General features: G+C 43.4%; 1 protein-coding gene across 4 annotated transcripts in view; it reads right to left on the bottom strand.

Moving 5' to 3' along the window:
- The window catches only part of LOC127986953 (CD48 antigen), a 104,746-nt gene extending 91,380 nt beyond the window's left edge, over nucleotides 1–13,366 (bottom strand). For all 4 annotated transcript variants that reach the window (XR_008161000.1, XR_008161001.1, XR_008161002.1 and 1 more), the window contains exons 1-2: nucleotides 13,211–13,366; nucleotides 12,659–12,991 (exon numbers count right to left, since the gene is read on the bottom strand). Coding sequence is in view for 1 of the 4 variants with exons in the window: in XM_052589223.1 (XP_052445183.1) it covers nucleotides 12,659–12,991; nucleotides 13,211–13,259 (382 nt within the window). In the remaining 3 variants the exon portion in view is untranslated. The remainder of the gene's footprint in view (nucleotides 1–12,658; nucleotides 12,992–13,210) is intronic.
- Between the last annotated feature and the right edge of the window lie 1,712 nt (nucleotides 13,367–15,078).

The raw sequence follows: 15,078 nt of genomic DNA, 5'->3' as shown, positions 1-15,078 counted from the left end.
AAAAAAAAAATCAGAAAAGGGGAGAAAAAAAACGCAAAATAAGAAAAGGGGAGAAAAAAAACGCAAAATCAGAAAAGGGGAGAAAAAACGCCCACACAAAGCTTTTTCTCTGGTGGTATAAATAATGTAACAATTTACTGTTTTTAAACATTAAAATAATATACACTTTTATTTCATAGTTCTTCAACAGGTATGCAAACAATATCCCAATAATAGCAATTAGCATTAGTCTAAAAAACGAAATATAATACCAAAAACACTCGACATGTCAACAAAACGATTAACAGAACATCTTCCCAAACACATATCAAGCTTATTTAAATACATCTAAATCATAAACACTCATTCAAAGTACCTGGAAAAGGGAGATGTAAATAACCATAAGTTCCCGCCTCCTCAGCACGAGCTGACCGATAACACCCCAAGAGAGGCTGGACTTAAGGCAGAACAGCCAATCATCAGCCGATCACACTCAAAGGCGGTGTCATGTTTGAGGGGGGGGGGGGGGAGGCAGCCGCGGCGAGCGCAGACACAGAGCGTTTGTGCAAAACTGCGGGAAAACTGCAGAAAATGTGCGGGTGTCGAACCCTCTCACCGGGAAAAGTGTGGGTGTTAAAACCCCCACATCCCCCACGGGTGCGACGCCCCTGGTAATGAGCCACCGGAGGTTTTACTCAGCCAGTACAGCAGGTGAAGTAGCGAATAGCCAATAGCTGGCCTCGTTTTATGTCACGTGCTTCCCGAACAGCGTCTCTGCAGCATTCAGCGGGAAGTGGGAGTACTTTACTTTGAGCCTTCAAAATTAAGAGTAACCTGTAAACTCTGCACTACTGAACTGTTTAAGGGGCCGTTCACATATCGTGTCTTTTGCGTGCTCAAGTTCGTTATTTCCTATGTAGGCGCGCAGTATGCACTCTCATAATGGAAGCGACGCGGTCGCGACACGCACGCGGTGCGATGCGCCCGTTTTTCCAGGCGCGTCCACACCGCATCCATTTATCCTTTGCTGAAATTTCCGGGTCTTCATGGAGAGGGCACGTCATGGAGAGAGCACGTCATGGTTGCTTAGCAAAGGCAGATGCCTCAGGGGCGCTTCTGCCCGAGCGCTTTGGAAAGAAGGAGAAAGCGGCGCGACTAGCGTTTTCCACGCGTTTTTAGGTGCGATATGTGAACGGCCCCTAAGAATTTTATTTGTGCAGATTCTCCAGTACAAGGTTGTTTGCAAATGTTTAGTCGTAAAAGCTGATAACATTGCTTTTTGACAGTTATCATTTAAAGCTTTACAAACATGTTATGTGATCAGTTTGTCGTTTACCAGTTCATAATTCAGACTTGCAGCCTAATTATGACTGAATGAGAGAGGTAAATGTTTGAGTATATTTAAAATGCACTTCTTTTCTAAGTATTCACTGCTCTTTTTCACACAGCAGGTTTTTTGTGTGTGTCCCAATTTTTTTTCTGGACAACCTTCTGATGGATTTTACTTTAAATTGTGAGTTCCATTCAGGTTTCATGCCATTGGCACTTTTTTTTCGAAGGATTTACAATTTCACAGCATAAGCTATAAAGCTTTTTCCCAGTAAATAATAAAATACAATGCACTGCAATTTTATTCTGTTTTATCCTTATACTTCTTGAAAATATGTTCTCAAAGATTCCTTAAGCTTTGTTTGGGATGTTAAACTACTTTAGGAGCTCTAAGGACTGCCATGGTGAAAACAATATTTGAAATCTCCTTGTGAATTTTGCTAGAGTATGGGTCAGTGTTTTGATTGCAGAAGAGTTCGACAAAGGATTACTAACATAATAAAACAACTCCAGGTATATTTTTGATGAGTATATGACAATGCAAAATGGTTAAAATCTCTTAAAAATCTATGCTGAATGATAAAGACCCTTTATTAATAATTTACTTGGGGAAAAAATGGAAAAAACTAAAATATAAGTACATAAATCGATTAATCGTAAAAATAATCAACAGATTAATCGATTATCAAAATAATCGTTAGTTGCAGCCCTAATGTGAACACAAATAAACCGCTGCTGACGTGACTGAATATGAGTGAGTGGTGAATTTCTATTCAAAATATGGCATAATACGGATTTATTATTTTGCACTTCTGACATAAATCACTAAATATCTGTCACTGCAACAATGTTTTATCAAAATATTGGTCAAATATCGAAGCTAGAGTCTTTAAACTTTCAATTGATGCACAGTTTGTCCAGATGAAGTAAGACAGTGATGTTTAATGTGCTGTGAAAGTGAAACAATAATAAACTGGGGCCGTCGGCGATGTTTGCACGTAAAGGGGTTAAAGTGCTTTACATTAGAGGTCGACCGATATATCGGTCGGCCGATATATCAGGCCGATATTTGTCATTTATTAATATATCGGCATCGGCCGATATCAGTGTTTAGTAGCGCCGATTTAAAGTCAGGCACATCGGCGGGCAGCCCCGTGTTATTGGCGCGGTGGAAAGTGCTGCTGCTGCCACTGCATGTGAAGCACCCCTAGCCAAAACTTTTGGAAGATTCAACAACAGACCTGGGAGATAAAGGTAGTCAGAGAATTTCACTCTGTAAATGGGGTGGAGAAGTTGGCAGCTCTAACAAACACTGCAGCGATATTGAGGGCTCCGTTACTTCGCCCCGCTCACAGACAGCACCGCGCTCGGAGACACAGCTGTCCTGGTGCTGCCCAGAACACTGAATAACATTTGTTCAGAAGCATGGTTTGTTGCAGACAATAACCAGTTCCCTCTCGAGGCGGTAACTCAACATTACGTCAGCTAAGACGTATATGGGAACTTCTCCCTTCTCCACTTTTGCTGAAATCTTATTGGCTAACGCCAGCTGGGGACAGCTGGCCAATTGACGCGAAGCATGCAAATACTGACAGGTTCGCGGGCAGTATAAATTGCATGGGCGCGAAAATTATGTCAGAATCTCTTTCTTCACTCTATGAAGTTATCTTCACGCTTGAAGTCTTTTATCTACCATCGTGGAAGTTGCATCAGAGGATTACTACCGTTCCTCTCCGCATCCGATGGCAGCAACTTGCCAGATTTGTGCGGGTCCCCTCGACACGCAGGACCCTCATCTGTTCTGCGTCTCGTGCCTGGGCCTCGCCCACGCAGAGGCAGCTTTCTCGGATGACACGTGCGCCCACTGTGCCGAGCTGCCAGTGCGCGCCCTCAGAGCCAGGAGGGAAGTGGCTCGGGCAACAGCAGGGATGAGGCCCACTGCCGCCAGCGAGCCGCTGGTGGACTCCCCCCCGCCCCAAGACGAGTTCGGCGCTGTTAGTTTCCCAGATGATAGCTTCCGCCCCCCCCGAGCCGCCGCCAGGCCGCATCGAAAAGAAGCACCCCGTTCTTCCCAGACGTGCATGAGCACGTGGTGAAGTCGTGGGCTGCACCCCAATCGGCGCGCACCCACTCTGCCACGCAAGCCATGTTCACACACGTGGACGGGGCGGAGGCCCACGGGTATGTGCGCATGCCCCCCGTCGAGGAGACTGTTGCCGCGCACCTGTGCCCGTCTTCCTCAGTGTTGGGTTCCGACCGCAGCCTGCCCTCCAAGCTGTGCAGGTTTACAGCTCACCAGGCGGACAAAGCCTATGCTGCTGCAGGGGAGGCAGCTTCTGCCCTTCACGCCATGGCTATACTCCAGGTGTTCCAGGCGAAGCTTCTTCAGTCCATCGATGACGGCGCGGTTGATGCTGACGTCATAAGGGATCTGCGCGCGGCAACCGATCTCGCGCTGATGGCTACCAAGCGCTCCGCTCAAGCCATCGGCCGTTCCATGGGTTTTATGGTCGTCCTTAACAGGCACCTATGGTTAACCCTAGCTGACCTGAAGGACGCGGATCGCAGGACGCTTCTAAATGCTCCGGTCACTCCCTCCGGCCTCTTTGGTGATGCCGTGGAGTCGGTCACGGAACGTTTCTCCGAGACTCAGAAGCGCGCAAATGCCATGAGCCACGTGATGCCTCGTTGCTCACTTCAGTCCTCATCCGCGAGGTGCAGTGAAACAAGCAGTGGTCAGGGCCTGGGAAGAGGCATCGGAGTAGGAAGAAGAGCCCGCGCCGCGAGAGAGCCAGCGCATCATCCTCGGCTGCAAAGCCATCTTCCTGACGGGCCACTCAAGAGGAAGAGAGAGTGCGCTGGTGGCCCCACCCCCAAGCGCCGTGTTCAAGAGCTTCGTGTCCTCCGGGTTCCTTTGGGCGACAAGCTAAATGTGTGTTTAAATGCTGTTTGTGTAAGTTCCACAATAAAAACATGTATCTCTTCACAAAGAGAGCTTTCTCTTCCTTGTGCACCCAACACTGTGTCACTCGCCCTGTCTCAGGACAGTGCAGAGTTACAAGCAATGATTATAATGGCCTCTCGAGGGCGCGAGAGTGCCAACAGCACACAATGCCCGCCACGGGCAGCCCCCCAGCCGGTGCTTCTAACCTCGCGGGGGCGGGGCCCCGGTCAAAACAAGCCTTCAGTGGTTACAGTAGCCTTAGAGCTAACGCGTCCGCTGTGTCGTTTTCTGGACGAGTGGAAGGCTATCCCAGGCATTTCACCGTGGGTACTGGGAATTATTCAGCAAGGATATTCTCTTCAGTTCAAACGCAGATTCAACAGCGTGGTCCCGTCACTGACTTTGCCCCACAACCTTTCAATTCTGAGACAGGAAGTTTTCAGTCTGCTCGAGAAAGGAGCGATAGAGCGTGTCCCTCCAAGCGAGCAGAAAAGCGTTTTTTACAGCCGCTACTTCGTGGTGCCAAAGAAATGTGGAGGACTCTGTCCTATTCTGGATCTGAGACCCATCAACTGAGCACTTCACAAACGCGCATTCAGGATGACAACACTAAAACAGATCTTGATGCAGGTATGACCCGGGGACTGGTTCCCCTCCATGGATCTAAAAGATGCGTACTTTCATATTCAAATAGCGACGCACCACAGACGCTTCCTCAGGTTTGCTTTCGAAGGCACGGCTTATCAGTATTCTGTGCTCCCCGCACGTTTTCAAAGTGTTTGGACGCATCGCTTTCTCCCCTCAGATCGAGCGGAATGCGCAACTTGAATTATCTGGACGACTGGCTGATTTTGGCCCACTCAAGAGATGTGCTAATCAGTCACGTGGAAACGCTGCTCCGCCATTTGGATACGCTGGGACTGCGTGTAAATATGCAGAAGAGCGTGCTTTTACCGAGTCGGACTATAACATATCTGGGAGTATGTTTGGACTCGATGGCGATGCGAGCCCATCTTTCTCGGGAGCGCATGGAGACAATCTCATCGACTCTGCGCCGTTTCAGACCGGGCAGGTCGGTTTCACTGAGGGATTTTCAGAGGCTTCTGGGTCTGATGGCGGCGGCTTCTTCAGTGTGCCATCTGGGTCTGTTACATATGCGACCACTACAGCTTTGACTAAAAGCTCGAGTTCCGCCGAGGGCGTGGTCGTCGAGCCACAAACGAATTACGGTCACTCACAGTTGCGTCAGCACTCTGAGACTGTGGAACAGCACAGATATGTTCAGCGCAGGAGTTCCTTTGGGTTTAGTGACTCAGCGCACCGTGGTCTTGACGGACGCGTCAACTTCAGGCTTGGGAGCAGTGTGCCTGGGCGTACCTGCCTCAGGCCTGTGGTCGGAGTCACAGAGGACGTGGCACATAAACCGTTTAGAATTGGAAGCGGTTTTCCTCGCCCTGCAGGCCTTTCGGTCGAAGCTGGAGCGGCGACATGTACTGATTCGAACCGACAACACGTCTGTGGTCTCGTACATAAATCGCCAGGGTGGCGTGCGGTCCAGAGCTCTATTCAAACGAGCAGAGAGTCTCTTGTTGTGGGCGGACCTACACTTTCTCTCCATAAGAGCGGCGCACATCCCCGGTATCCTGAACCGTGGAGCAGACATGCTTTCGAGGAACGGGATTCCTCAAGGAGAGTGGAGGCTTCACCCAGGATCAGTTCAAATGATTTGGGATCGATTCGGCAGGGCGGAAGTGGATTTATTTGCCACAAGCGAGAACACGCACTGTCAGACGATTTTCTCGCTATCTCACTCCCCTCTACCGGGAGATGCTCTGACATCGCGCTGGCCGGAAGCCAGGCTTTACGCGTTTCCTCTGGTGAAGATTCTGCCTTTGGTTTTATGCAAAATCAGGGAGGAGAGAGCGTCAGTTATACTCGTGGCCCCGAACTGGCCGAATCAGCCCTGGTTCGCGGACCTGAGAGAGTTAGTGATGGCTCCCCCATGGCAAATCCCCCTCAGGAAGGACCTGCTGTCTCAAGCGAACGGCACGATATGGCACCCCAGCCCCGAGCTGTGGAACCTTCATGTGTGGCCGCTGCGGGGACCTTAAATGAGCGGGACGCCCTGCACTCACGGGTGTTGAGTACGCTTACGGAGGCTCGCGCTCCATCTACGAGACGCCTCTACGCTCTGAAGTGGGGAGTTTTCAAAAAATGGTGTGAGAACATTCAAATCGACCCGGGGACCTGTTCCGTGTCGGATGTTTTACGCTTTCTACAGCACAGAATGGACTGCGGGAGTTTGCCGTCCACGCTTAAAGTGTATGTGGCCGCTATTGCCGCTTTTCGTTCCCCGATTGACGGGCAATCGATCGGTAACTATGGCCTGGTAATCAGTTTTCTCAGGGGAGCGAGGAGATTGTGTCCTTCACGGCCACCCTCCGTGCCGCCGTGGGATTTAGCTCTAGTTTTGAGGGCTCTAGCTCTACCGCCGTTCGAGCCTTTAGCTTCTATTGAGGTTAAGGAGCTTTCCCTGAAGACTGCCTTGCTTCTTGCTCTCGCCTCGTCGAAGCGCATTGGAGACCTACATGCATTTTCGGTGAACGACGATTGCATCTGTTTCGGACCTGGCGACTGTAATGTCACTCTCCGGCCGAGACCAGGTTACGTTCCGAAGTCTCTCAATACACCTTTTAGAGCACAGGTTGTTTCACTGCCCGCCTTATCTGCTGAGCCGTCAGCCTCGCACGATGCTGTTGCTCAGAGCGCTGTTTGCCCTGTTAGGGCTCTGCGGATGTATATGGACCGCTCGGCTGCCTTTCGTCAGTCGGACCAGCTGTTCGTGTGCTTTGGTGGATGTAATAAGGGACGTGCTGTTTCAAAACAGAGACTTTCTCACTGGATAGTGGACGCTATCGCGTTGGCTTACAAATGCCAAGGGAAGGATTGTCCCCTCAACATCAAAGCTCATTCTGTGAGGGCTATATCTTCCTCCTGGGCCTGGGCTAGAGGTATGTCTATCCAGGATTTATGTCTTGCTGCTGGCTGGTCTTCCCAGAACACATTCGCCAGGTTTTACAAGCTGGATGTACCCTCTGTAGCGTCACATGTACTTTCGGTGAGTTAAGTTTATTCATTATTATAACCAGCTATACAGTAGTTACCATGGCTGCTAACTCTGTGTTATGGTTTTACGGTTTATGCAGTTGTCACCGCAAAGCTGTCGACTCTGTATTTAACTCTAACGCTTGAGTGCTTATGTGCTATGTCTGCCCTGTTTAGTGCGGGCTTCACGTTTATTTGCATAAGTTATGCAAATTTCGTTAGGGTCGGAGCAGATGTCTCATTGGTCTAGTTCCGCCTATCAGGTGCGAGCACTCTTAGCGACACGGCCATTGGCTGGAGCTGTACTGCTTATGTGTGGAGGTGATTGACTCCGTTCAGGGCTTATCTTCACTGCTCTCACGGCAGGATTTTATACAGTTCCCATATACATCTTAGCTGATGTAATGTTGAGTTACCGCCTCGAGAGGGAATGTCTCCGGTTACTATCGTAACCTCGGTTCCCTGAGAGGCGGGAACGAGACATTACGTTAGCCGCCGTGATCGCTGTTTGATCAGCTGTGCTAGAGTTCAGTCGTGATTCTGACGTAATTTTCGCGCCCATGCAATTTATACTGCCCGCGAACCTGTCAGTATTTGCATGCTTCACGTCAATTGGCCAGCTGTCCCCAGCTGGCGTTAGCCAATAAGATTTCAGCAAAAGTGGAGAAGGGAGAAGTTCCCATATACGTTTTAGCTGACGTAATGTCTCGTTCCCGCCTCTCAGGGAACCGAGGTTACGATAGTAACCTGAGACGTTTTCCATCCAACTCATTTGTATTTAGGGATGTCAATATTTGATAATTTCCATGATCGATCGTCGTTTAAATTAACGATCAAGTAATAACCTTAATGCTGCAAAATGCGTCTGCAGAGGTATTATTATTATGTGCAAAAGCCACTTGGAAAAAAAGCTTTAGTCTGAATAAAATGCTAGTAGCAGGACTGTAAAATGAATAAATGTGATTATGATCATTTGATAAAGTGAAGAGAGCGCGCCATACGTTTAAGATTATTTTACTTTGTTGACTGTTTCGCATCAAGGAGACCGCTGAATGCGCCTCTTTAAGTGGTTTCGTGGTGCTCATTGTTGTATTCTAAAACGCAACTGCAATGTTTTCAAATGACACTGTAGTAGTGGTGCAATGGATCAGTATCTTCGGTTCGGCACACACGTGCCCCACGGATTGCTTTATGAAAAAGAAAAAAAAGTTGCGCATGTTCAGTCCACACTTAGGCCAGCGACACACTGGATGCGTGGCGCAAGCGTCTCAGCCACGTGGCGTGTTGGTTTTTAATTCGACTCCCATGTTAACAGGTTAGAGCTTACAGACCGCCTGCGTGAGCCGCGCAGAAAACGCGTGCATGCTGGAAATAGAACCGAAACGCGCGCGTGTTGGAAGCGTTTCCAGGCAAAATATAATAGGAAAATGTGTTTATATGTCATTTTGTACACAAATACATATGAATTCATGATATTTTGATATTTGAAAGTCTATAGGTTGACATAAATTCAGATATAAATGTAATTTAAAAAAATAAATAAATAATTATCAATTTTCAAATATTGCACCAGTCAAACATAATCTATTTTGCCGTCAATACTTTTGACGGTGTCCTTTATCAGTAGGCGTAGGTGTGTAAATTTTTTTTGATATTATTGTCATGAAGACAAGAGCCTGGTCTGTCAACGGTCTCCCTCTACAGCAGCAGCGCCAGGCACGGATCTGGTGTGTAAAGACACAGAAAACGCGAGGCAGCCGCCACGCTCTTGGGACGCTTCAGACATGTGGCGCTCACGCCATGCAGCCAGTGTGTCACCGGCCTTAGTGGTCATGGCGGGCGGAGGAACGGAGGAGCTTGAACGCACCGCGTATTTTGGCTTCACTGTCAGATACAGTGGCGTAGCTACGGGTGTGCCAGGGTGTGCCAGTTTCTCCCGAAATACATGCAAGTAAGTGACTGTTGAACTGGACGAAGAATAGAGTAAACTTTTTTTTTGTTCCCCTATGTGTGTCTGATATATGAATAAAAAACGTCGGCAAATTACATTTGATTAGATATTTTTTGCTGCTTCCATAGACATCAGTGCGTATTTTACAAACTACCAAGGTATTGTTTTACTAGTGATTATGTATATCTAAATGTATGAAACCTAAAATAAACATTATGTGGTTGAAAACACTGCATATTAATTGTGATATATGACAAGCGCTGAGCGCGTCCGTCTCTGGCTCAGTGCCAGCCAACGCGTGAAAGCTGTTTCAGTCTGGCAGTTCTATGATGCCTCTGAACATTCTAAATCATACTCTCAGGGGTCCAGAAATAAGAATGAAATATATGGTGCAATAATGCTAAAAATTTTTAAATGTAATTTACATTTTAAATTATTTTTGTTAAAATATATCTGCCGACATTTGGACTGCCAACCAATCAGCAAACAGCAGCTGAATGTGACCCCAGCAGTCTTTGATATAAACAAATAATTTTTGATTGCACATTGCTAGCTAGCAATGTCGCAGAGCTCCTTAATTTTTTTTAGCAAAAAAAACCTCAGCTTGATGGACAGCTGGACACAAGGCCTAACATTACACCTGATGAGGATGTTTCTCCCTCCCCGGGCCCAACATCAACAGACAGTGTTGCCAGATTGGAAATGTCCAAGTATCGTACCAGAAGTTCAAAATTATCGTATTTGGAAGAAAATTATTACATTTAACAATTAACTATATTTTGACACGACCTGGCTGCAAATAACCACTAGGAGTATGGTTGGACCAGGCGGCAAGGAAGTCGACCGGGTGCCGCCATCTTGTAGCAGAACTTCACTTGCGTTAGCGTCCCATTGACCTCCAATTCATTTTGCCGTCACTTTGACAGCGAATAACTTTACATCTGAGGCGTTTAAAGACTCCGTTTGTCCATTATTTATTTCTAAAGATACACAATAATGTATAAAGGGCTCCATTACTTTCTATGTTACATTATGGCCCCTTAGAAACAGTTTTTGTAAAAATAATAGGCTAACGATTGCGTCATAACCACTCGACTCTCTGTCGCATTACCGTACAGACAGGAGGAGAAGCTGGCAGGCAATTCACTTAATATGGCGTACTGGCGTTACATTTAAAAATACTATACAAAATAATTAATCAGAACACTTACTCCTGCTCACTCACGCCAAAGAACTCCCCGCTCAAGCTCGCCGTCTCTGCAAGATTAACGATGGCAGTTTGCACGCACAGCTACTAGAAGGTTTACATCTGTCAGACAGGTTGCTGACGTCATCAAGCTTAGTTTGAGTCTGCGCGTCAGAAACGGAAGTGCTAAAAAACGCTAAAAATGGGCTTCACTTGTCTCAATTGAGTTTCAATTGGGTCGCTGTGTCCATTTATTTTACTGTCTATGGGTTGGACGGAAGCAGTGCGACAAAAATACTATCCCATAAGTTTGCACAGTAATCTGACAATAAATGCGGCACACCCAGATTTTCATATGCACACCCAGAGTCTCTTTTCTGGCTACACTACTGGTCAGATATAATGATGAAGGAAAGAGGTTAGAGTGAAAAGATTGTGACAGATCTTTATGAACAGGAGAAGAAAAAAGTTGTGGATGTACTATCCCGAGGATCCTCTGTTGCGCTCACGACAGACGGGTGGACGTCCAGGGGGACGGAGAGCTCTGACGATAACTGCTCACTTCATTACAGCAGACTGGGAGATGAGAAGTCCGGCTATTATGTTAAAAAGAAGATATTATGCCCCATGTGCACTAAGTTGATTTCATATATTTTAACTTAATAATTTGATGTTAACAAAAAAAAGACAAAACGTATGTTTATTTGTCTTGGCCTTTTTTTTTTTTTTTTTTTGCTGATCCGAAAAATGATCCGATCCATACGAGGACGAGCGAGCGCGGGTTTGACTAGAAGGAATTTGGAGGTTATTGCTCACGTCTCGTTCTGCACATATCCAAATGTTTCCATATTCGCAATGTATCTGAATGTTAAACTATAATATTTTTTATTTTTTTTTATGTAAACTAGACGGAAAAAAATCATCCTCTTCACATGAGCAAAAACGTCTTTGGCATAACCCCATAGAGGACCGGTATACGGTGTATTTAAACTGACCAGTGTAACTTTTTAAATGTTTGGTTGACTGTACTTTATTTTAATAATGAACAGCGATGTAAGTTTGAAATTAGAATGCACTTTAGATCTTCTGTGTCATTTATACCAAACACAAATGTTGCTGGTTGCTAGTGTGTTTGCAGCACTACTGTTATCTATTTTATATGTATATATGTATATATATATATATATATATATATATATATATATATATATATATATATATATATATATAATATTTTTCAGTTTAATTGATTTTTATTTCTAAAATTTTATTTATTTAAATGTATATTTAAGTTTACATTTATGTTCCAACAAACTTGAAAAATTCTACTTGATAAATGTAAATGTTCTAAAACTTTTATGTAAATGATTTATATATATATATATATATATATATATATATATATATATAAAACCTGTTTTATATATTTAATACTTGGTCAGTTTATTGATTTGTTTGGTTAACATTGGATAAATGTTTTATTTTAATACCGTGCAGTGCACTAAATTAAGATGAATAAAGAGATGGTTCAAGTCAGTGCTCAATAAATTATGATAAGTTTAGAAAAAATTTGTTGTGCATCCACTTATTGTGTGACATTTTAGCATGCAAATCAAGGGGACAACTCCAAGATATCGGCCCTAAAAATCGGCAGCACATATCGCCAATCGGCTGACCCTGACCTCTAGGCATCGGCATCGGCTATAGAAAAACCCATATCGGTCGATCTCTACTTTACATAAAAGAAAAGTAAAATAATAATAAAAATAAAACAAGCAATTTTGAAACTTTTAAAATGATTTAAAAATGTACTTATTCAAAATGAATTTAAAAACAGAAACAATAAATAAATTATTTTACCAAAAAAAAAAAAGTGAAAATACAGTGCAATCAGTTCAGACATCGCATAGTGCTCATTTAAGAAATGCACAGCTAAACAGATGAGTTTTTAGTCTAGATTTAAATGTGACTAGTGTTTTAGCACATCTGATCTCTTCTGGAAGCTGATTCCAACTGCGGGCGGCATAGTAACTAAAGGAGGACTCCCCTTGTTTTGTGTGAACCCTTGGTATTTATAACTGACTCGATCCAAATGATCTGAGTGCTCTGTTAGGTTTATATTCAGTGAACATCTGCAATATATTTTTAGTGACAGTTTACTCACCATACACCGTTACACTGAAGCTCTTAAGTGAGGTTTCTCCACTGATGACGGTCAGTTTATAAAGTCCAGAGTGTTCAGATCTGATGTTTCTGATGGTCAGAGATCCAGTTTGATTGTCCATCTGGAGTTTGTCTCTGAATCTCCCATCATTACTGACATAAATAAAGTTAATTTGGTCTCTTTTAATGATTTCAGCTATTCTAGTGTTTTGAGGTCCAAACGTCCACCGTACCATATCATCTGTCTGTACTTTAACATCAGTGTTTAGAGAGACAGAATCTCCTTCAGTCACTGACACTGACTTCACTTCATCTGTTTTAACATCAAACACACCTGAAACACATTCAAACAAAAGACAAATCTTTGTCATAAACAAATAAAAATAAAAGGAGGGGTTTAAGTTAATATAAAAAAATAATATTGAAACATTATACACGAACACACGCATGCATATAAAAGTTTATTTGCATGGTCGTACTGTATTTACACTAGGTACATATTTGGGGGCTTTTCCAGTCAAGACCGCCCAACATGAAACACAATCCAGCTTACCATTTGTGATAAGAATCCATAGACAGATGAAAGCAGCATCTGAATGCATATTATTCAAATTATGTCCGAAAGATTTCTGTTATTAAAGTCCTCATAGCTCCGTGGAAAACGTCCGTTAAAAACGACAGCTGCACGAGCAGAAGTCTCCTCAACCAGAGGAAGAAATGGAGGGAGGGCGCATGTGGCTTTATGACGCTACAGCGCTTAAAAATAATTTATTATTTAAATCATTCGTGAATTCATGAAGTTACTTGTCTTTAATTTATAACTACTTCACCATTTACTGATTTTGATTACGTGTTGGCTGAGATAGTATCTTCCTTATATTCAGTCTTTGTAGATATCAACAGTCTATTATAATCATAAATCATTGTTAATCTAAATTCTGAGTTTACTGGAGAAAACATTCTTCACACATTCAATGAACAAATACAGGGAAACAAGAAAATAAACCGTATAAATATATTGTTAATTTTGGAATGGATAACACGTGCATAACTTTATGGCTCCACCCCCTGAGGGGGTTGTTAGGGGCTTGGAACACTAGATGCACTTTTTTTTTTTTACTTAATTTATTTATTTTTGAAACAAGAGCAAAAATATGGCATTTATTTTTCTCAATGACTGCCTGTGTTCGCACTTTCTGTAGATTTTTTGACACTTTGGTTCTGGTTGGCCACTATTTCCTGTAGAGCAATGTTTACAAATGCAGAAACATGTTAAATCTGTGTTCATCAAATGTCAAGGCCATGTGTGAATATCATTCATGGGTTATGCAAATATGGAGATAGAACATGCTTATACCACAGAACATAAAAAATACAATGTAAACAATTTGAAACAATAAATATGTCAAACAGTATATGTTGCTGACACAACTATGTTTAGTACTTGTTTGGAGATCTGAGCATGTAATGAATATTTAACATACAACTGACCTAAAAATCTTCAATTACTATTCCGGTCGGTTAACACTTTTTATACTTTCATCCAAAGAGACTAACAAGTGACGAACATCATAAGCAATTAGTCATAAAGCAGACAATTGTATATACACATAAGGTTTAGTGCAAACATTAGAAAAGTTGAAAGTCAGCAAAGTTGCAGAAAAGACATTTCTAAATAAATAAATAACTACATTTACTAACTATATTTAGGTCAAATCAAGTGACAAACATGAGTCTGAGAACAGAAGCGGCCCACTGCTCAAATGCACATAACGTCAACCATACATCCCATAATAGATCAATTCTCATATACTGGCTGGCTATTTACCCAAAAACACAACAAAACCACATCGGTTCAGTTCACATGCAGACGAATGGCCTAAATAAACCAGACCACAGCAGATCTCGCTCTGACTCAGGAACTCAGAGATGTCACTGTGTCACAGTGCATGAAGATCCTCATGTTTATTCCACTCACAGACCTTCTAAAAATCCACAGCTGAAAAAAAAAAAAAAAGCAAAATCATTTAATATATTATGGAAATCACCTGTTTATAAAGTTTTCTGTTGGTAAGGAACTTTAGATGCAGATCAGGGGCGTGGGAAAGATTTTAAAATGCGATTGCAAAAATAAGTGGTTCTGGGATATACTCAAATTCCATCTGAAATATGCAGCCCTGGAGAAATAACATAATTACATCTTCAGTTAAAAAGCTGTAATTTAATGTCAGAAATTTGATTATAAAATAAAATAATCTCAAGCAAATTGAGCTTGAGCACAGTTCATTCATGTCAGCAACATGAAAATTATGTCATTGTTTTGGTTGAACACAAAGTCCTGTTCACTGGTTTTAATTAAGTCATAACATTAGTTCAGAGACCTCAACCATGCTGGGTAAAGCAGTGGTGAGATTCATGTTG

The sequence above is a fragment of the Carassius gibelio genome, chromosome B22 (genome assembly GCF_023724105.1).
Source record: "Carassius gibelio isolate Cgi1373 ecotype wild population from Czech Republic chromosome B22, carGib1.2-hapl.c, whole genome shotgun sequence".
NCBI lineage: Eukaryota > Metazoa > Chordata > Actinopteri > Cypriniformes > Cyprinidae > Carassius > Carassius gibelio.
This window is presented reverse-complemented; position numbering and strand designations above follow the sequence as displayed.